The following is a 21,385-nucleotide window of genomic DNA, read 5'->3' as shown; positions in this document are numbered from 1 at the left end:
CAGATTTTCTTCCGTGTGTCCTCAGGTTGGAGGGGAGGTTCTGGTTCTAGTACTCTAGTACAAGGCGATCGAATACAATTGACGAAATGAAAGGAAATTAAGATTGCTTGGGTCCTGTCATTCAACATTGACTACTGTCAGGATTTCAGAATACTCTCGTAGCTTTAGGGTTGTAGGAATACGTTAAATGTATAACAATCATAGCAAGGAGTAAGCTTTTTCAAGTTTAGCATCAGTTTTTAATTCCTGAAACATTTTTGGGCTTTCCCTCTGTCTAAAACTTCTTCAAAAATATCTTATTGCATGGATACGTACAAGATGTATTATGATGCATTTGTTCAGCACTTTAGTTCTTCGCAACTTTTTTCCTATTACACATAATGTTTCGGTGGGATTCTTGTGTATAAGTCTCTGCGTGAATGGCTGTTTTCTTAAGATGGATTCCAAGAGGCAGATCTAGCATACAGAGTGGCTCTCGAGAAAATGTGCCAGAATTCTGGCACCAGCAGAATGGTGGTTTCCCCGCATCCCTGTCGTGGCTGGATCTGTTTTCTGCCACAAGAAGAAACTCAGTTTGGGTGCAGCCACTCTGGAAAACAGTGTGGAGGTTCCTCAGAAAATTAAAAATAGACCTACCCTATGACCCAGCAGTAGCACTGCTAAGAATTTACCCAAGGGATAGGGGAGTACTGATGCATAGGGGCCCTTGTACCCCAATGTTTATGGCAGCACTCTCAACGATAGCCAAATTATGGAAAGAGCCTAGATGTCCCATCAACTGATGAATGGATAAAGATATTGTGGTTTGTATACACAATGGAGTACTACGTGGCAATGAGAAAGAACGAAATATGGCCCTTTGTAGCAACGTGGATGGAACTGGAGAGTGTGATGCTAAGTGAAATAAGCCATGCAGAGGAAGACAGATACCGTATGTTTTCACTCTTAGGTGGATCCTGAGAAACTTAACAGAAACCCATGGGGGAGGGGAAGGAAAAAAAAAGAGGTTAGGGTGGGAGAGAGCCAAAGCATAAGAGACTCTTCAAAACTGAGAACAAACTGAGGGTTGATGGGGGTGGGAGGGAGAGGAAGGTAGGTGATGGGTATTGAAGAGGGCATCTTTTGGGATGAGCACTGGGTGTTGCATGGAAACCAATTTGACAATAAATTTCATATATTAAAAAAAAAACCTCAATTTGCATGAGCAAAGAACTTAGAAACACTAGAATAAGAACGTTGTGCTTTCCTGGCCTTGTTTCAAATCAGAGAAGACAAGTGCTGGGACAATTGGTCGGTCGGGGTGAGTGAGGCAGAGAGAGAGGCAGTGTAGCATAGTTTGGGGGAAATATTTTTTGTCACGTAAGCTGCTCACCTGTTAGCATCGGTGCTGCGACACAACAGTTCCCAGCAAGTACACCGAGCTGCGTGGAGGTTGCAGGACAAGGCGAGGCTCAGATGGCCGGGTGGCGGGCTACTGTTTCTTCCACTCGTTTTTGTCGTAGTCCCGCTTGACTGAGAAGCCCTGGATTGGGCTGGCCTTCCAAGTTGAGCCTCCTCTCAGTCTGCTTGGCCACCCACTCCTCTTCAGAGGTTGCGGGATGGGGCCGTACACGCAGTGCTTCTCCCAGATCAGAACGAGAGCAGTGGCTGATGGAGAACATGGTGGTGCCTACAACCATCTTCTGCTTGTTTGTGCTCCTGTTCGTTTCAGCCAAGCTCTCGTTGAACTGAATGTGGCACGATTCAGCTTTTTCATCAGTGGAGAGGATGCTGCAGGAAGGCCTCTTCTCTTTCAAGGCCTTCTGGCTGGCGGACGTTGTCGATGTGGGCCACAGCAGGCAGGGGATAGTCACGCCATTCGACATAACTCGAGAGAGCGTAGTTTTCACTCTTCATGACGCTTCCACGTGCTCCAACACTGAGGTGGAAATTCCTCACTTGCCAATTAGGCGAGCCACTCTGGTAGCCAGAATTCTGCCACTAGTGCCTGCTGTGATTGTGGTGACCACCCTGGGAAAATAGAATGAAATCAAAATCTTCTGTGTGCAGGCGCTATGCTATGCTCCCGACCCACATCGTCATGTGTAATTCTCAGGACAGCCTGGTGAGCTGGGTACTGTCGTCTCTACACCGGTTCTAGGTGAAGAATGGAGGCTGACAGAGGCCGGGTCTGTTTGATTCAAGCACCTACTGTCTGAGCCACACTATCCCTCCAACCTCAGCACGGTTGAGTGGAGCCACCAGGAGACTGGGAGAGTGTTTTTCCTTCTTACGGCTCCAGGGAACATCCATGTGACTAATGAAAAATGCAGAAATGGGCAAATGCAGGCAAAGTAGGTAAGAATTGAGGAGAACATGGGGCGCCTGGGTGACTCAGTCTGTTCAGCGGCTGACTTTGGCTCAGGTCACGATCTCACAGTTAGTGAGTTCCAGCGCCTTGTCGGGCTCTGTGCTGACAGCTCAGAGGCTGGAGCCTGCTTCAGATTCTATGTCTCCCTCTGCCTCTCTGCCCCTCCCCTGCTCACGCTCTGTCTCTCTGTCTCTCTGTCTCTCTCTCTCAAAAATAAATAAACATTTAAAAAAAAATTAGAAAGAATTGAGGAGAACATAAGGTTGATAAGAATCCCAATCCTGGCTTTGCAGTGGCTTCTCTATACTCCCAGGTCCTTTTGTACCTTGAAATCTTCATTTGGCCCTCTTTGAAATGGAGGGCACAATGGGGGTACCTGTTTCCCTCTTCCCCCTGCCCTCTTCCCTCGACTATGAAGAGGGCTCTTCTCAGGCATTTTTCCTAGCTGAGAAAAAAAATAGAGCCAAATCATCTGCCAACCCAGAAAAAGTCTCCACAATTGTGGAAGCAAAACAGTTTTCTCATTGAGTAGGCATTGCACCAGAATGTGATGCACATCACAGGCAATCTGCTAAGAGATTCCAAAGACAGGGAGCTTTCACCCTTTTGTATAGGTAAGCGGGTAGAGCTCATCACGTGTTCTCAACATCCACCATAAGTAGACCTCAAGTAAGAGGACGTGACGCCACCAGGCCCCCCACATAGTCCATCCTGAATTTCCCTGGGAACTGGGGTGGCCGTGTGTATTAGGTCGTGGCTGTTTCAGACGGTGCGTTTGTGTTCCCTCCCCCACATTAATATGCTGAAGCCCTAAACCCCAGTGTGGCTGTATTTGGAGATGGGACCTTTGAGGAAGTAAGTTTAAATGAGGTCATAAGAATGGGGCTCTGGTCCAATAAGAGTGGTGTCCTTATAAGAGAGACACCAGAGAGCACCCCCCTCTTCCTCTCCCTCCCTCCCCGCCCCTACTCCCCCGCTCTCTCCTCACCTGCACTGAGGAGAGGCCATGTGAGGACAGAGGAGAAGGTGGACCTCTACAAGCAAGGAAGCAAATTCTCACCAGAAGCTGAATTTGCTGGCACCTTGATCATGGACTTCTAGCATCCAGAACTGTGAGAAAATAAATTTCTGCTGTGTAAGCCACCCAGTGTGAGGTACTTTGCTATAGCAGCTTGAGCAGACTAATACAATTAATCGGCTTTATCCAAGGAAAAAATGAGCTTTTTCATATCTTTATGACAGGAGCTAGTTTTGCAACTTGGAGCAAGGTGCCTACTGAAGTTAGGCTTCTACCCTCCCACAGAAACTGAAGATCGGGACACAATCTTGCTTGATGTTTACATTCCAAAGAGATGTTTCCCAGGTCCTTGAAGAACACATTCCTGGGTTATAAAGATGGCAAGGGGCTCTTTTAGCCTTTTTTTCCTTAAATTTATTTATTTATTTATTTATTTATTTATTTATTCATTCATTCAGAGAAGGAGTGGGGGAGGGGCAGAGAGAAAGGGAGACAGAGGATCTGAAGCGTGCTTTGTGCTGACAGCACAGAGCCCGATGCAGGGCTCAGTCATGAGCCATGAGATCATGACCTGAGCTCAAGTCGGATACTCAAGCACTGAGCCACCCAGGCGCCTCTACCCTTTAAAAATACTACCTATTTTCAAAGAAACAAAGAAAGAACTTACAAGTCGTGTAAAGTAAATGCTTTAAGGAAGGGGAGGGGACCATCTCTTCCCATATTTTCAACAGGGAGAATGAAGCCTTTTACTTTATTCTTTTTTAATAAGCTCTATGGCCAATGTGGGGCTCTAACTCATGACCCCGAGATCAAAAGTCACATGTTCTATGGACTGAGCCAGCCAGGTGCCCCTAAGCCTCTTATTTTTAATGTGTACATGTTCTTAAAGCAGCTCTCTCTAAAATATGCTGAATCCTGAAAACTTGCTAAGGTCCCTGATTAGTCTGACAGCTCTTTTGTAGACGCCACTAGATTTTCTATATACGTAATCATGTCTGAGAATGAGGGCGGTTTTTCTTCTTTCTTGCCAATCTGGATGGCTGTTATTGCTTGATTTGTCTTCTCATCACGGGTTGGATCCTCCTGCTTCTCTGCATGCCTGGTAATGTTGGGCTGGATGCCAGACAGTGTGATTTTTCCTTGGGTTCTGGATGTCTTTGTATTCCTGTTTTAAAGGTTAGAATTTTCTCTTTTTATTTTGGAGACAGAGAGAGCGGGGGAGAGGGGCAGAGGGTGAGAGAGAGAATCTTGAGCAGGCTCCACGCTCAGCACAGAACCCGACCCCGGGCTCGAACCCACGACCCTGGAGCCATGACCTGAGCCAAAATCGAGAGTCAGACGCTCAACCAACTGAGCCACCCAGGTGTCCTTGGATGTCTTTGTATTCCTAAACATAGTCATGAGCTTTGCTCAGGGATGCTGTTAAGTGAGTGGGAAAAGATTGATCCTTTTGAGTCTTGGCTTTGAAGATTTGCTGCGTGGGACCAGAACAGCTCAGTGGAGGATTCGTTTTTCCCGCTACACTACTGAGGCAAGACCCTTCTGAGTGCCCTGCCCAAGGCCTCCAGAATTACGAGGTCTGTCCTCCCTGCCAGTGGGGATAGCCACCAGTCTCTGTCCTGCTTGAGGGGTCGGCACAATTACCTTTCCTCCTTTAAGATGGTTCTTTCTCTGGCTTCACATGGTTTGCTCACACACTTGCGCTGATCAGTGGTGTGCTGCACACTCCAGCAGGACCCTCTGTGTATACGTGGGCATATCACCAATGAGCACTTCCCTTCCCACTTAGAGCTGCGTTTTGTCTCTTAGAACCAAAGTACTCCAACTCATACAGATGAGAACGGTCAGTGGGTTTCAAGCAACAGACTCAGGAAATGCCGGGTGATTTGGGTGATCCGCAATGACTTACTGGGTGAAGCTGGGGGAGGCCAACAGACTCCCATTCACATCGCAGGACAAGGAAGCAGAGAACCCAACTGTCACCAGTGCGCAAGCTGGACCATGTGTTCTCCGAAGGCAAACTCTAGGTAGAGTTTGGGTACACGCTGCCGGGAAACCATTTTTAAAGGTGACCACGTGGTACACGGTCACGTCTGATGGTCTCGGGTAACCCAGAGCCTGGGAACCACTACTCCAATCTTGACATGATTGCGTCCAGACCCAGAAGGAACCTTCCGGCCTCTCTCTGACCTTGCTGGTGGGGTCCCTTAGCGCAGGCAGCCAAAGCGTGGAGACGTCAAGAAAACCCACCTCAGAAAAGGTCCTGAGAGTTGTTGTTACATTGCCATTGCAATGGTAGCTGGGTCTCCAACCTCCCCGCGTCTCTGTCCTTAATGCAAGAGCACCAAAGAGTGGCTTCCTCGCAGTTGTCGCGAGGATATCTGACATTGTTGGGAAGACTTGGAGAACCGCAAATCCCTCTGAAATGTCACCCGGCTGACTGACACTTCTGTGAGCTTGCCTCCTGGCATTCCAGAAGAAACCAATTTCCTCTGCTTGGGAGAGTTTCTCTATGTCTCCTCTGTCCTTTTTCCTCTCTTCCTCCCTCCCTTCTCTTCTACTCACTCTCCCCCTCCTCCTCCTCCTCCTTCTCCTCTCCCCTCCTCTCTCTTTCCTCCCTTCACTCCCAATGTTCCAGACCATGTCCTTCAGATCATTGCCCTAGACAGGCCATCCTGTACCACCCAACCTAAATTAGCTGGAACAGCAAAAGTGCAAGATTAAACTGAAGGGGGGTTTAGAATTTGCTGAAGATGACATTTCACCTCAAGGGAGAAATACAGATTATTCGCTAAGTGGTTTGGGACACCTTGACTAAAACTTTTTGGAAAGAAAACAAACTTACATACCAATGTTCTTTCTCACGAAAATTACCTCCCAGGATGTTAAAGTTTTAAAGTACTAGAAGATGTTCTCAGTGAATATTTTTGTAATTTTATACTGAGGAGGGCCTTTCATAGGAAATGCAAACCGCAAATTATACTGAAACAATGGATCACATAAACAAAAAAATGTTAAGCCACTCTATACCAAAAGACCAGGAGCAAAGATAAAATGAAGAAATGGCAAGGATAGGTATTTTCCAATTATAACAAAACTTTGATATTCTAAACAAGTTTTAAAAAAAAACAAGTATTTATTAACAACAGTGGACCAATGCATACTTAAGTCTTCTTTACAGGTTTCTGTAGCTTCTCTTAGGCTATTTCACTCAGTACTATTATTGCTATGGTTAAACATAACAAGAGTGCAAGAGTGGACATCATTTTTTGCGTGTTAAATTTGAGTTATCTTACTCAAATGTGAATAGAGATGTCTACTTGGCAGCTGGATACAGGAGTCTGCAGTGTGGGCAATGTCTGCGATGAAGATACAAATCTGGGACCCAGGACACGGCCCAGAGAGCCCCGAGCCTGCACGAGCTCGCCACGGGCAGCCGAGAGCCGGTATAGGGGGACAAGTGGCCCACGCACCGAGCCCTGGGGTCCTGGGACACTGCGAGGTGGCAGAGCAAAGAGGGAGCCGGCAGCAGAGACTGAGGAGGGGAGGGAGGGACCCTAAGACTGCAGGGTGGCCTCCTGGAACAGGAGTCAGACGTGCGCGCCCGCACACACACCTACCCACCCACCCCCACACACACCCACCCCCCCCCCACACACACACCCCCACACACACTGGGGGCAGGAAGGAGGTGGTCAGGAGGGAAGAGAGAGTGATCCTCTCCCCGGGGTGCTGCTGATGGTCAAGGGCGATGAGGCCCTAGAATGCTCACTGTGTTTGACAGCCAGATCCTGGAGACCTGCAAAGACAGGGTCGGGTGTGGGGTGAGGGTCAGGAGGGGTCGAGGAAGTCAGGTGCAGGGTGGGAGTTGGGAGGGGACAGGGAGATGGGATGTGAGGTGTGGTTCCGGAGGGGACGGGGAGACCAGGTGCGAGGTGGAGTCAGGAGGCGATGAGGAGATGTGGTACGGGGTGCAGGGTGGGGGTCAGGAGGAGATGGGAAGATTTGGCAAGGGGTGTGGGCTGGAGGTCTGGAGGGGATAAGGAACTCGGGTGCGGGGTGGGGTGTGTGTCAGGAGGACACAGGAATGTCAGCTGCGGGGTGGGAGTCAGGAGGGGACCAGGAAGTTGGGTGGGGGGTGGGGGTCAGGAGGAGTCAGGGAGATCGGGTGCTCGGTAGGGTTGGGGGTCAGGAGTGGATGAGGAGGTCAGGGGAGGAGTAGGGGTCAGGACAGGACAGGGAGGTCGGGGATGGGAGGTTGGGTGCAGAGTGGGGGTCAGGTGGGAACTGGAGGTTGGGTGCAGATTCCGGTGCCTTTCTTTGGGCCCTGCGTGGGGGCGGTGGTGACAGGACCAAGGGTCCTGACCCTGGCAGCAGCAATATCCCCGCCCTCCTACCCTCGTGCCCCCGGGTCGTGCCAGCCCCTGCCCCCTCTTCCTGTTTATACCCCCAACCACCTACTTATTTAATTTATCTGCACCTCACCGTGTCCGTCTGTCACCACGTGCCCCTTCTCTGGGATGTGGACAACCTCACGCCCCTTCTGTCCTTGGGTCGTCCTGGCTCCCTGGTGGCACGGTCAGCCTCGGCCTCGCCTCTGGCACCTGCCCCTGGCCGTGGCGGGCCCCGCCGGGTCCGAGCAGAGGCCCCCGACACCAGCAGCACTTGATGGCGAGGAGGGGGGCGCCCAGGGTGATGCGGCGAAGCCATCCCCAGACTGTGGCTGCGCCCAGGGGTCTCCCCGCGGCTGGGTCCCGGCATCCCCTCCGGACTTCTCGGGGGTCGGACCGTACCTTTCTCGGGCGCCCTGTCCCCAGCACCTGGGGAGCTATGAGCGGGTTCGTGCCAGGGCCCCACGTGGGCCTGGGGGCTCTGGAAAGTCTCCTTCTCCAGGCCCGAGCGCCCAGCTTCCTCGGCGTGGTGCCCGCTGAGCCCGGACCCCTCACCCCCGCTGCCCTGTCCTGCGCCCGCCCCGAGTGGCCGAGGCGGCAGTGCCTTACCCCTCTGTTCCCTCTTCCCCCTCCGAGGAATCTGGCCCTGGCGCGTGGTCCCGGAAACCCAGCTGTCCCCTCTGTTTTGGCATGAGCTTCTTTGTCGTTGTTCCTGGAGCCTTGTTTCTGAATTAAACGTCGGGAAAACGGTGGCAGTGTGTGGCAGGTGGGTGGTCGGCGAGCAGGGAAGCAGGTGGGGAGGCTGTTGGACTCTGGAGGAGCTGGGCTCCCTTTATGGGAGGAAGGGTGACCCGTTGCAGGGGTCCCGCGCATCTGACGAGGTCCAGGGCCACGTCCGATCCGTGCCAGCAAACCCCGGTGGCTCTCCCGTCAAGATCCAGTCGGAACCCGTTCCCTTCTCCCCACCTCCACTGGCCGCAGCCTGGGGGTCTCTCGCCTGCGTGCCAGTCTCCCCACTTCTGTCCTGCCTGCCCTCGTCCCCTTCCCAGCGCAGCAGGCACTGGGAACCTGATAAGACGTAAGCTGCATCCCGTCCCGCTCCGTTCAAGACTCCCTAGGGTCATCGACAGCACCCAAGCTCCTTCGTGTCCCACGACGCTTTACTGCCGCAGGTGCACCTCCATGCTGACGGGCGCACCTGCTTCTTACCGCCCCCCCCCGACACCTGTGAAAGTAATGCAGGTGGGGAGAGCGTGGGACGCAACCTTAAGGAGAGCGGCCAGGAATGCTATTTGAGTGGGCCAGATGGAACCCCGGGGGACGAGAGGTCCAGGCAGGGAAGAGGCAGTGCAAGGGTCCTGAGGCAGGCGTGGGCCTGGTGTGTTTCAGAGAAGGGAGGAGGCCAGTGTGGCTGGATCCGAGTGAGCAAGGTGGAGAGGGGAGGGAAGGAGGCCGTGGAAGATGCGGGCCGGATCACATCTGACGCGGCGGGCCGCGGGGCAGGGCTCTGGCTCGTCTCTGGGAGGGGAGCCCGGGGACGCGTTGGAATCGATTTGTTTTGTGACCTGGCTGACGTGTTAAGGCCGCCCGGCACCTTCAGCAGTCCGTCTGTGGGGCCAGGGCGGTGGCCTAACTCTGGGCTTTGCTGGGAGAGGGAGGGAGGCTCACACTAAGTTCCGGTCTCTTGACGATCTGGCCCCACAATTCCGGGCCAGTCTTGGGAGCCCTATCCGGAAAGGGTGGGTCCCAGTGCCCCTTCTCTTTGTCCCTTTCCTCCAGCTGCCCCTTGCAGTCCCTCCCCTCCCTCTCTGGACTCTTACCCACAGAAGACTCTACCACCATACGGCTTGAAGGCCTACCAGCTAGGAGCCAATGCCTTTGTAAACTTAAAGAGCCCAGTTTCTCTGTTAAAAGAAGGGAGAGCCACGTTCTCAGGTGAAGTGACAAGAAAACCTACGGTTCCGCAAGTCAATAAAGGACAAGACTTTTCTATTGCAAGTGAAGAAAGACAAAAAGAAAAGCAATAAAAAGGATTCACGACGGGGGTGCCTGGGTGGCTCAGTCGGTTGAGGGTCTGACTTCGGCTCAGGTCACGATCTCACAGTTCGTGGGTTTGAGCCCTGCGTCGAGCTCTGTGCCGACAGCTCAGAGCCTGCAGTCTGCCTCAGATTCTGTGTCTCCCTCTCTGTCTCTCTGCCGCTTCCCCGCTCACGCTGTCTCTGTCTTGCTCTCAAACACTAAATAAAACCATTCGAACAAAAGAGAAAGAGAAGGAAAGAAAGAAAGAAAGAAAGAAAGAAAGAAAAGAAAAAAAAGGATTCATGTTGGCTTAACCAAAGGGAGAGTTTCTGGGTGTGTGTAACTGAACGATCGTGGCGGGGGCAGGGGGCGGGTAGTTCTGTCTTCAGGCATGGCTGGATCCAGGATTTGGTTCTCTGCCATGTGCCTTCCTGCTCTTGCTTCCCATCTGTCCAGTGTCGGCCTGTTCCCTCCCCCCGCCCCCGTAGCCCCGGCAAGGCCGGAAAGGAAGGAACCAAAACCGTGTTTGCTTACAGAGATCATGACCATGCATGTAGAAACTCCGAGGGAACCCTCGTGAGGCTAGCACTCCTGTTTAGCGAGGTTCCAAGACACAAGCTACTCAGAGGGAGCTAACCACCCCCCACCTCGCCCCCAAACCCGTAGCCACTTGTGGCACCACTCCCTTGCTCATCGGAAACAAGGCCAGTAAGCCCCAAAATTCCTATTCTAGTGTTTCCGTGCTTATTTCCCTGGTACAAAAGGAGTCTTCTACTTCGGTAGGAAGCCACCCTACTGGTTGGTGATGCGGGGAGACCAGACTTCTTGCGGCGGGGCGCCTTTTCTGGAGAGCACTTGTGTGCCGAGAAGCTATAGAACGCGGGAATTCTACCTCTCGGAAACGATCTGAAGGAAGTAACTGTTCGCGCAAAGACTTCTGTTCAAGAATCCCATTGACTCACACGACCCATAATAGGGGCAAAGCTGAGAACGACCCGACTGCTCACCATTATGTAATAATACGTTTGTGTGTCTCCTGGATAACAGTTTTTGAAGAGTTTTTAGGGAGTGGGAAAGCTAGTACGTTCAACGGGGAAAAACAAAAACAAAACAAAACAAAACAAAACAAAACAAAAAGGATCCGGAGAAAAGTTAACGCTAAACTGGAAAATGCATACGTTATACGTTGTTATCCATTTAACGGGTAAATACAACTAGGAACGTATTCCAAAACGTCAGCGGTATTTACCGCTGAATATAGGACCTGATTTTCCTCTCCCTGAGTCGTCTTCGATAAGCTTGGGCTGCTGGACTACGATTCCCAGAACCTCCCTTCCAACACCAGAACAAAGGTAAGAAAATGTGGAGGCGCAGGAACTGAGAAGAAACTCGGACACAAAAGAGTAGCTCAGTTTCATGTTGTGCAGTAACAAACACGTAAGCGCCCGTCCCTCCGGGCGCAGGGAAGGAACTGAAGTGGGCCAAGAGCCACCGAGGCCCGGACCTGCAGAACGTTAGACCCCCCGATAATAAAGTGGCGAGGACGCCAAGTGTCAACGCCCCGTGCCTTGCCCAGTGAGGGCTACCAGGTTAGGCCTCGGCCCCCTTTCCCGGGCCTAGGCGTGGCGGAGGCCGGGACCCCAAGGCGCGAATGTTTCGTATCACCAGGGGAAGCCGGTCCAGGAAGGAGTTGACGGACACTCGGAAGCAGATGGGGTCTTCAGTAGTCCATCTCCTAGAAGTGAGGGAAGAGGGAAATCCGGTTAAAGGGGAGACCTGCTGTGGAGGTGCAGGGCACCAGCCCCTTCCCCCACACAACCCCCCACCCCCCGCCTTCCACCTAACGCGTGCGTCGGGGCCTCCACGACGCCACTGGAAGGCAGAGATGCGACCACGGCACCCGCCGCCACCGCCCACCCGTCCCGCGCCTACTCTTGTTGGAGGACTCACACGGCCAGGGCGCTGCCCCTCACGCAAAGCTCCTTCTGAGCCAACCCTCGGTGGCGTTGGACGTGTGTAGTCAGGGCCCTGCGGGCTATCTCTGCCTCCAGGGGCGACCGGAAAGACACAGTGAGCCTGCTGGGAGGCACCCGGTTAAGGCACAACGGGCTCCTGGAGTTCCCATGGCCTGAAGCCTCCTGACCACTCAGAGGCCCGCTTCTACCCCCGGGACACTCGCGCTCCCTCCCGCCACCTCTGCCCACCCTGAGCCGCTTCCCCCACCCTGGGGGCCCGCGGGCACCGGCCGTCCCTGTCCCGCCAGGCTGCCCACCCCCGCCCCCGTCCGTCCCGTCCCCGGGCTGCCGCCCTGCTCCCCAGCCACCCCGCCACGGCCCCTGCCCAGACAGGCTCCACGGAAAGGATACAACTCCAGCAGTCCTGAGGAGGTCCCCGCCGCCACCGGCGCTGTGTCTCCACCGGGGGCCAGGGCCCTCGGGGCCCGTTCGGCCAGGGGAGGGGCGCAGGCCCCCTCGACCACTGCTCCCTTGCTGCCAGGGCCACCCTCGCCATCGTGGCGGCTGCAGTTGCCCTGGCAACCGGGACCTCGGGGGCTAAGCTGGGGGTCGTGGCCGTCCGTGCCTCCGTCGGAGGCCTGTGGGCCTGCCCCCGCGTCCTCCGCGCCACCCTCGGGAGCCCTCGTGACCGCCGCGCCGTCCGCGCCGTCATCGTCAGGGGCCTGCGTGACCGCCACTTCCTCCGCGCCGTCGTCCGGGGCCGGAGAGGCCGCTTCGTCGTCCGGGGCCCTCATGGCCGCCGCACCGGCCTCCTCAGAGCCCACCGCTACGCTGCGCCCACTGTCGGCGGACCGCTGAGACCCCTGGCAGGCCTCGCGAAGCCCGGCCCCTCGGCGCGCAAGGCTGTCGGGGATGGCCAGGGCGCCTGCGCACACAGACGCCTCGGAGCTGGTTCCCACCGAGCCGGCCTCGCTGTGTTGGCCCAGAGCCTGGATCCGGTCGACGCTGACCCCGAGGAGATGGAGGCTGGTTCCGGAAGCTGCGCCCCTCGACGCGTGACGTCACTGTCGGGCTCCTTCGTCCCCGAGAGCATTCTGGTGAGGCCACTGGCACGTGACTGTTTCCGGCCTGGCCCGCCCCCCCCCCCAAGCGTGTGTCTGCGCAGGCGCCAGCCCGGCGCACTTGTGAGCAGCCCCCTGACCGCCGCCCGCCCGGGTCCCGGGCATCGAGGCGTGGGCCGCGCTCAGGCGCTTCTGGGCAGCACCGTGCCTGTCCCTGTCTGTGGGCTCCCCGTACGACTCGGGTCTGCGTGTGCCGGGACCCGTCCCCGGGGGCCGGGGGGGCCGACGCGGGATGCCGAGCAGGGGCCACTCCCAGGCCCTGCCTGTCCTCAGGGAGCACGCCCCGCGCGGCCCCTAGGGGAGCTGGAAGGGACGGGCCTGGCTCCCTCACCATTTCTCGGTCCCGGGCGCCGTCAGTCCCCTAGTGCCTGCCAGCCTGGGGGAGGGTACACCGCCGAGGGCGCGACCGGCCTCTGGCCGGGGGCTCCCGGGCTCCCGCCTCCCACACCGCAATGGCTGCGGGCTTGGGCCGGGGGCCTGGGGGCCCAGGGGGGCCCAGCTGGACCCGAGGGCAGCGGCATGGGGGAGCACCGCCCCGGCGACAGCTCCCCGCTCGCTGTGCCCTCAGCTGCGGCAGCCCTGACGGGCTGACCCCCCCCAGGAACAAAGTCTTGCGGCTCTCGGGGGGGGGGGGGGGTAGTGCTGGACGTGCCAGGGGCCCTCAACTGGGAGGTGACCCTGTGTCTGCCGGCCTGCTGGGTGCTGGCCTACTTCTGTGTCTGCAAGGGGGTCAAGTCAACAGGAAAGCTACAGCTGGAGGCGGGCGGGTCGGGGTGGGTGATGATGGCAGGGGTGGGGGCAGCATGGCCGGTGGGGGGCAGGGGCACCCCGCCATGCGAGGTGACCGGGCCAGGGCCTGAGGCAGGGGCAGGTCCTTGAACCCAGCCCGGTGGATTTCCCACGCGTGCCTGGGTAGTCCTCCGCAACCTCCAAACTCCAGCCCAGCCGCCTTCCGTCCTGAGGGGACAGGCCCAGGCGACCGCCAGCTGAACTTGCCCGTGTCGGGCATCCCCGCCCCAGTTTCCCTCTCTTCCTCACTCACTACTTCCTCACTCTCTGCTTTGCAGCCAGCCTGGGGGGACCCGGCCCGTGGCCCTCCCTTGCCTACCTGTCCTGCTCTGCTGAGGGTGGGACGGAGGCAGAGGTCTTCCCTGTCACCTCGCTGTCGCCTCTGTCTCTGGCCTGCCCAGTCCACTCCATCCTGCCCAGGACCCTGCCTCTGTGCAGAGAACCACAGGAGGCATGGGACCTGCCTCCAGGCTGATGTCCTGCTCCCCACCCGGGGAAGGTCCTGCCTCCGCCCTCCCTCTCTATAGCTGACCTGTCCTTGCGGGGGTGGCCGATGGCCAGCTGAGCACCCCGCTTCCTTCGGGAGGAGCCCAGGCTCTGAGGAGTAGAAGGGGGGGCTGCAGGCTGGCCTCCCGCTTGACCTCGGAGCGGACCGTACCACAGTGGGGGGAGTGTGGCCCGCCTGTCCCCCTGCTGAGGCTGGGGGCCCCTAAGTGGGGAGTTGGGGCCACAGGGCCTCTTCTGAGCAGGTCCCCCCCCCCGTCCCCCCCCACTCCCACCCCAGATTGTGTACTTCACGGCTACCTTCCCCTGCGTGGTCCTTATCGTGCTGTTTGTGTGGGGGGGTGTTGCTATCTGGCGCCCTGGATGGCATCATTTACTACGTCAAGCCTGACTGGTCGAAGCTGGGGTCCCCACAGGTGAGGGGGAGGTGGGCTGGACGGGACGAGGGGTGGGCCAGGCTGGCTAGGCCCCTTACCTCCTCCCCGCCCTGGTCTATCTCCAGGTGTGGATAGATGCCGGGACCCAGATTTTCTTTTCTTACGCCATCGGCCTGGGCGCCCTCACGGCGCTGGGCAGCTACAACCGCTTCAACAACAACTGCTACAAGTAGGTGCCGCAGGCCGCCCCCCGCCCCCGCCGCGCGTCCGCGGGCAGCGGGCGGCCTGACCAGTCCCCGCGGCCCCTCTGCCCCCAGGGACGCCATCATCCTGGCCCTCATCAACAGCGGGACCAGCTTTTTCGCTGGCTTCGTGGTCTTCTCCATCCTGGGCTTCATGGCCGCAGAGCAGGGCGTGCACATCTCCAAGGTGGCGGAATCAGGTGAGGACCCCGACCCCTCTGCCCGGCCTTCCGTCCTAACAGACCCCATCTGAGAACACACGTGCACACAGATATTCTGGGAAACGAGAGACAGATTCACTTCGCTTGTCCCGTTACTCGGGGCCGAGGGAGGCCTGGCCGAGCAGCTGCGAGGCACAGCTGTTCCCGTCGGCCCCGAGCCGGAGCCTCGCGGGCCGGGCCACGGGGGGCCTCGAGCTCTCGTCCGTCCGTCCGTCCGTGCATCCCTCCCCGGGGCCCTGGGCTGAGCCCCTCACATTCGGCCGAGTGTTGCAGAGGGAGAGGAGGGGCTTTCCGGGGTGAACGGTGACCGGTGACCACAAGGGCAGCCGGCCGGCAAGACCCGGAGCCTGAGCCAGACACCCCGCTCTCGCGGGCTCGGGCCCCCCCCCCCCCCGGCAACACCTTGACTCAAGGGGAAAGGCCCCCAGCCACCGCACGCCCCGGCGTCATGCCTCAGTTTGGAAGCTCAGGGAAGGGGAGAAGGGGAGGGCGGCGGGCGACGAGGCCGGACGGAACGGAACGCGGGCACGGGACACAGGTGTCGAGACCCTGCCGCTTCCCCTTCAGGGCCCGGCCTGGCCTTCATCGCCTACCCCCGGGCCGTCACGCTGATGCCTGTGGCCCCCCTCTGGGCTGCCCTGTTTTTCTTCATGCTGTTGCTGCTCGGCCTGGACAGCCAGGTTTGCGGGGGGGGCGGGGGGGACAGGACGGAGGGTGCCGGGAGGGTGGGGGAGGCCCCGGGGCCAGGGGGGACGGCTGGCAGGTGGCCGCAGGGGCGTGGCCTGAGCGCCCAGCCACAGTTTGTAGGTGTGGAAGGCTTCATCACCGGCCTGCTCGACCTCCTCCCGGCCTCCTACTACTTCCGTTTCCAAAGGGAGATCTCCGTGGCCCTCTGCTGCGCCCTCTGCTTTGTCATCGACCTCTCCATGGTGACTGATGTGAGTGGGGGCGGGGTGGGGGCCGCCCCAGGCCTCCCGCTGCCTGCCACCTTCCCTGACCCGGCTCCGTCCCCAGGGCGGGATGTACGTCTTCCAGCTGTTTGACTACTACTCGGCCAGCGGCACGACCCTGCTGTGGCAGGCCTTCTGGGAGTGCGTGGTGGTCGCCTGGGTGTACGGTAGGTCCGGGCCCCGGGGCGAGCTGGGGGTGCGGGCCGGAGCAGGGGTGGTGGGGCGTCCGGCTCCAGCCCTCCCGCCTCGCTCGCCCCAGGAGCCGACCGCTTCATGGACGACGTCGCCTGCATGATCGGGTACCGCCCTTGCCCCTGGATGAGATGGTGCTGGTCCTTCTTCACCCCGCTGGTCTGCATGGTAAGGGCCGGGGGAGGCCCGAGCCGGGGGAGGGGTGCCGAGCGCGCGGCGGGGGGTTCTCACCCACAGGGCATCTTTATCTTCAACATGGTGTACTACAAGCCGCTCGTCTACAACAACACCTACGTGTACCCGTGGTGGGGCGAGGCCATGGGCTGGGGCTTCGCGCTCTCCTCCATGCTGTGTGTGCCCCTCCACCTCCTGGGCTGCCTCCTCAGGGCCAAGGGGACCGTGGCTGAGGTCAGTCCCCTGCACCCCCTCTTCCCTGCACGACCCCGTCCTTCCCTCCCTCCCTCCCTCCCTCTCACCCACCGGATCAAGGCGTTTCCTCCCAAGTGCCCCTTCTCCCACCCACTACTAGGATGTAGCATCACGCTAGGAGTCTCTGGGCCAGAAGTCTCTGGGCCGGCCCACAGCGGGGTGGATGGAAGGAACGCTGAGCCTCCAGGTCCCGAGGTCACGGCAGGGGGAGGAGAGAGAGGTCTGTCCCTAGCCCCTGCCCCGTTTCCCTAGGACAGAGTGTGGGGTGTGGTCAGTGCCTGTGGGAGGGGCCCCGGACCCCCACCCGTGGCAGGTGGTGGGAAAACTCCAAACTCCTGCGCAGCTGACTTCAGTCCTGAGGGGACACGCCCAGGTGGCAGCCAGCTGCCCCTTGCCTGTGTCGGGCATCCCTGCCCCAGTTTCTCTTCTAGCAGGGTACAGAGACACCTGTAAGAACACTCGTGCAGGGCAAGGTGGCTCACTAGAGGAAGGTTGGAATAGAGGACGTGGAGTCAAGCTGCAGAATCCAGCACAGATCTTCCCCATGGCTACTTGGCACCAAAAACACTCGTCTCGTAAGACGTCACAGTAGCTCACGCTTCCTGTGTTCCAGGCTCTCTCTCAAGTGCTTTGTATACGTCAACCCGGTATGTCAGTTTTCCCGCAAGCGTGATAGCAGCCACGGTCTCCTCCTGCCGTGTTGCCACTGTCCTTCAAAACGTGAGCGCATGCTCTCTCTCCACGGCTGCAGAGACTCAAAGCCTGTCCATCTCTGGATGGTGCTAATTGCATCTTTACTCCATCCGTAAAATCGTGTGGATAGCCTGTAATCCGTGGGCTAAATTATTAAGTTCACCTCCACCAATTTAGCTGGAATAAAATAGTAGAGGGAACATGGGGCAAGGAGGAAATTAGCTAATCCAAATGAAAAGATGGGTAAAGTGACAAATCAAACAGGCCTAAGGGTTACAGTCCTCACTTCTACATTAGACGTGAGGCTCGCATTGGCACTTTTCGTTTCTTTTATCTGCCGTCCTTTCCCTCCCCGTGCCCTTTGCCCTCGGCCAACATCCCAGCTCATGAGGATGGGGTGACCCAAGCCTTCTTTCCCAAGGGGGCTGAGCCCTTCCTGGGCCATAAGGACTCACTGCCATCTTCCGCTGAATTTTACCTTCCCACGTAGTGGTACCAGGAGATGCCCCCGCCCCCCAAATTCTGTGGGTCTCCGGCACACTTCTCCCCAGCCCCAATGTAGGGCAGCGGCTCTCTCTCCTCTGGATCACCAGGATACCTCTCCCCGGCCAATGCAATAACCCCTCTGGCTTGTTGGTGCAAGAGCACAAGGAGCCCCAAGTGGCCAGGGAAATGCTGCAAAGTCAGTTTAGTGCAGCCTTTTTGTGGAGACCGTGACGGTGAATGAGACTTTGGTATGTCCAAGGACAGCATTGCTGGCGAAACCATGTCAGCAGGGAGGGCAGGTATGTATGTAGACAGACTATTCCAGGAAGGAAAACTTGTTGCCCCCTGCATGAGGGAGGGGGGCCGATGTAGTCAACACTTCAGCAGATCACCTGGGTGATCTCTCTCAAGAATGACACCATATATGGGCCTCTGTTTTTGGTAGATGGGGCATGGAGCAGTAATAATACCCAGATCAGTCTTGCCGAGGTGAAGGCCATGTTGTTCAGCCCGTGAATAACGGCCATTTCTGTCCCCATGGCCCCTTTTATCATGAGCCCACTGAGTCGGAATCGGGGCAATGGGGGGAGGGAGTGCACGGTTGGCTCAGTCGGTTGAGCGGCCATCTCTTGATTTCAGCTCGGGTCATGATCTCACAGTGCGGCTTGTGGGTCCAAGCTGCACGTCGGGCTCTGTGCTCACTGCATGGAGTTGGCTTCAGATCCTCTGTCTCCCTCTTTCTGACCCTCTCCCGCTCGCACACTCTGTCTCTCAAAAATAAATAAGCGTTAAAAAAGAGAACCGGGGTCCCTGGGGAAAGAGGCTGACTGCCATGCACAGAAGGGGTCGTCTTATCTACCTGATTACCAAAAGCCCCCTCTGTACTGGGTACACCTTGGTGAACATGCACAAGGAATGAATGTTTCCTCACGATGTGGACCCATTCTTGGAAGTCCATTCATATACTTCTTCCCCGGCCTGCCTTGCTATCAATCCTCCATCAAATGCTTCCAGGTCTGAAACACACCCCCTGGAAGGGACAGGGCTGAGGTACAATGGCGGCCAGCTGGGAGGGTTGTGGGGGTGGTACAACGGCTTTCTGACAATCAGTTATTCACCTTCGTCGTTAAACAAGTCATCCTTTCCCTACTGATCTTCAACATCAACTTCACTATGTAATTATTGCCCATATGTGTTAGAGACATTTTCTAGACTTTCTCTCAAGCCCATTGTTGTGTCTGAATATGCCCATACCTGCACCACACTCCCCTTTGAAAAGAATATGACAGGGGAACCTGGGTGGTTCGATGAGTTAAGCGTCTGACTTGGTTCCGGCTCAGGTCGTGATCTCACGGTTCGTGAGATCGAGCCCTGAGTTGGGCTCTGCGCTGACAGTACAGAGCCTGCTTAGGATTCTCTCTCCCTCTCTCTGCCTCTCCTCTGCTCACTCGCTCTCTCTCTCTCTCTCTCTCTCAAAATAAATAAGACTTAAAAAAAGAAAAAGAATATTTACAGAAAAAAATTCATGAATGTCAATTGTAGGATTGTAACAGAACAATGTTTACTTTATTGAGCCTACATCAAATGCACCTGAACCAGAGCTCCTGCCATCCCAAGACCAACAAGAACCTCCTGTACCTTTCCAGGCCAGTCAGTGTCACCCCCTACCCCCCCCCCCCCCACACACACACACTGTGCCAGGCAAGCTTAGTAACTGCTTAAAATGCCACAAAAGGACGAGACTATGTAAAGGCACATAGAGTAGGGTGTTGCGTATACAAGAAGAGCATAAACATTAAAAGCAAATCTTCTGGTGTCTTGAATTTCCTTTTTTTTTTTTACTTTAAAAGTTATGAGATTGGTAATGGGGGGTTAACTGCCTTAGAGACCAAAAAAATCGCTATTAAAACCAGCCTTTTCAACAAAATAACCATTATTGCCATCCTTGACTCCTTGTCCTTTCCTTTATCATCTTCGTCTTCTTTCTGTTCCTCTTTTTCTCACTTTTTCAGCCTTTACAGCCCCATTTTCTTTTCTTACCTCAGGTCTCTGTTAGCCACATACCCCAGAATATCCATTCTGTATTTTTCTCCATCTGAACAACCTTATCATCTACTCATTTCTCCCCGTTTCTTTGTGGCATCTCCCGTGGAAAGGGCGGGATATTCCCCTTGAGTAGAATGCGATGCTCAGAACAAAATAAGGAAATGGACAAAGGGCTCCTGGATGAATTTAGAGCCTTAGGTGGTTTTCTATTTAGGGGGAAATGAGCTGTGTCTGCCTCTGCCATGTCTTGCCCTTCGCAGAGCATTTGGAGTAGGAGGCGCAAGCATATAGATGAAGCTTCTGATGCTCCTCCCGGCACCATGTGGACTCTCAGTTTTATTCCTTTGGTCTATATGTGTCCCCATATGCCAATACCACACTGCTTTGATTGCCGTTGCTTTGTAATAAGTTTTGGAATCAGCAAGTGTGTGTCCTCCCATTTTATTCCTTTTTTTCAAAATTGTTTTGATTCATCATGTCCCTTTGCAATTCCATGTGAATGCAAAGATCGACATTTCCCTTTCTGAGAAAGAAAAAGAAAGAAAGAAAGAGAAAGAAAGAAAGAAAAAGAAAGAAAGCCATTGCAATTTTTATAGGTACTGCCTTGCATCTTTAGATCACTTTGGGTAGTACTGCCATCTGCCAAGACCATTCAGTGCGGAAAGAGTAGTCTCTTCAACAAGTGGTGCTGGGACAACTGGGTATCCACGTGTAAAAGAATGAAGTTGGACCCCTGCCAGACACCATATGCAAAAATTGACTCAAAATGAATCAACAACCTAAATGGGATGTCTTTCATTTATTTAGGTCTTCTTTAATTTCTTTCAGCAATGTTTTATAGTTTTCACGTATAATTCTTACTTTCCCTTTCTTGGTTAAATTTATTTCTAAGTATTTTATCCCTTTTGATACTATTGGCGGGGGAATTATTTTCCTATTTTCATCTTCAGATTGTTCATTGCTGGTGTACCGAAAAACAACTGATCTCTGCATGTTGGTCTTGTAACCTGAAACTTTCCATAATTCATTTATTAGCTCTAGCAGTTTTTTGTGGATTCCTTGAGGTTTTCTATGTATAAGATCGGGCCCTCTGCAAATAGAGATAGTTTTACTTTTTTGATGCCTTTTATCTCTTTTTCTTGCCTGACTGCTCTGGATGGAACTTGTAGTACAACGTTGAAAATCACTGTTGAAAGTCGGCATCCTTTCTTGTACCTGATCTTAGAGTAAAAGCTTTCAGTCTTTCACCACTGACTATGATGTTAGCTGTGGGTTTTTCATAAATCCCCTTTATCATGTCTTGGAAGTTCCCTTATATTCTTAGGGTTTTGTTTTTTTTTTTTGTAAATGTCTTCATTATGAAACGTTGTTAGATTTTGTCAAAAACTTTGTCTACGCCAATTAAGATGATTGGGATTTTTTCCCCTTTGTTTTATTGATTCCCTGGTAGATTTCACATATGGAACCACCCTTGCATTCCTAGAACAAATCTTACTTGGTGATTCTGTCTGTGTAATTCTTTTAATATGTTGCTGGATTCAGTTTGCTAGTATTGTGCTGAGGGTTTTTGCATCTGTATTCATAAGGGATATTGACTTGTAG

General features: G+C 55.2%; 1 protein-coding gene and 1 pseudogene across 1 annotated transcript; one reads left to right on the top strand and one right to left on the bottom strand.

Moving 5' to 3' along the window:
- Window positions 1-1,471: 1,471 nt before the first annotated feature.
- LOC125159403 (cytochrome c oxidase subunit 4 isoform 1, mitochondrial-like) lies at window positions 1,472-8,943 on the bottom strand (annotated as a pseudogene).
- A 4,430-nt stretch (window positions 8,944-13,373) lies between these two features.
- LOC125159402 (sodium- and chloride-dependent creatine transporter 1-like) lies at window positions 13,374-17,813 on the top strand. Its single transcript, XM_047847740.1, is given in 11 exon segments — window positions 13,374-13,412; window positions 14,428-14,481; window positions 14,483-14,563; window positions 14,650-14,753; window positions 14,842-14,966; window positions 15,555-15,667; window positions 15,788-15,925; window positions 16,002-16,104; window positions 16,197-16,297; window positions 16,367-16,564; window positions 17,742-17,813. Coding segments are annotated over 11 exon segments (1,128 nt in total).
- Window positions 17,814-21,385: the final 3,572 nt, after the last annotated feature.

This window comes from Prionailurus viverrinus, unplaced genomic scaffold, assembly GCF_022837055.1.
Source record: "Prionailurus viverrinus isolate Anna unplaced genomic scaffold, UM_Priviv_1.0 scaffold_49, whole genome shotgun sequence".
In the NCBI taxonomy this organism is placed as follows: Eukaryota; Metazoa; Chordata; class Mammalia; order Carnivora; family Felidae; genus Prionailurus; species Prionailurus viverrinus.
This window is presented reverse-complemented; position numbering and strand designations above follow the sequence as displayed.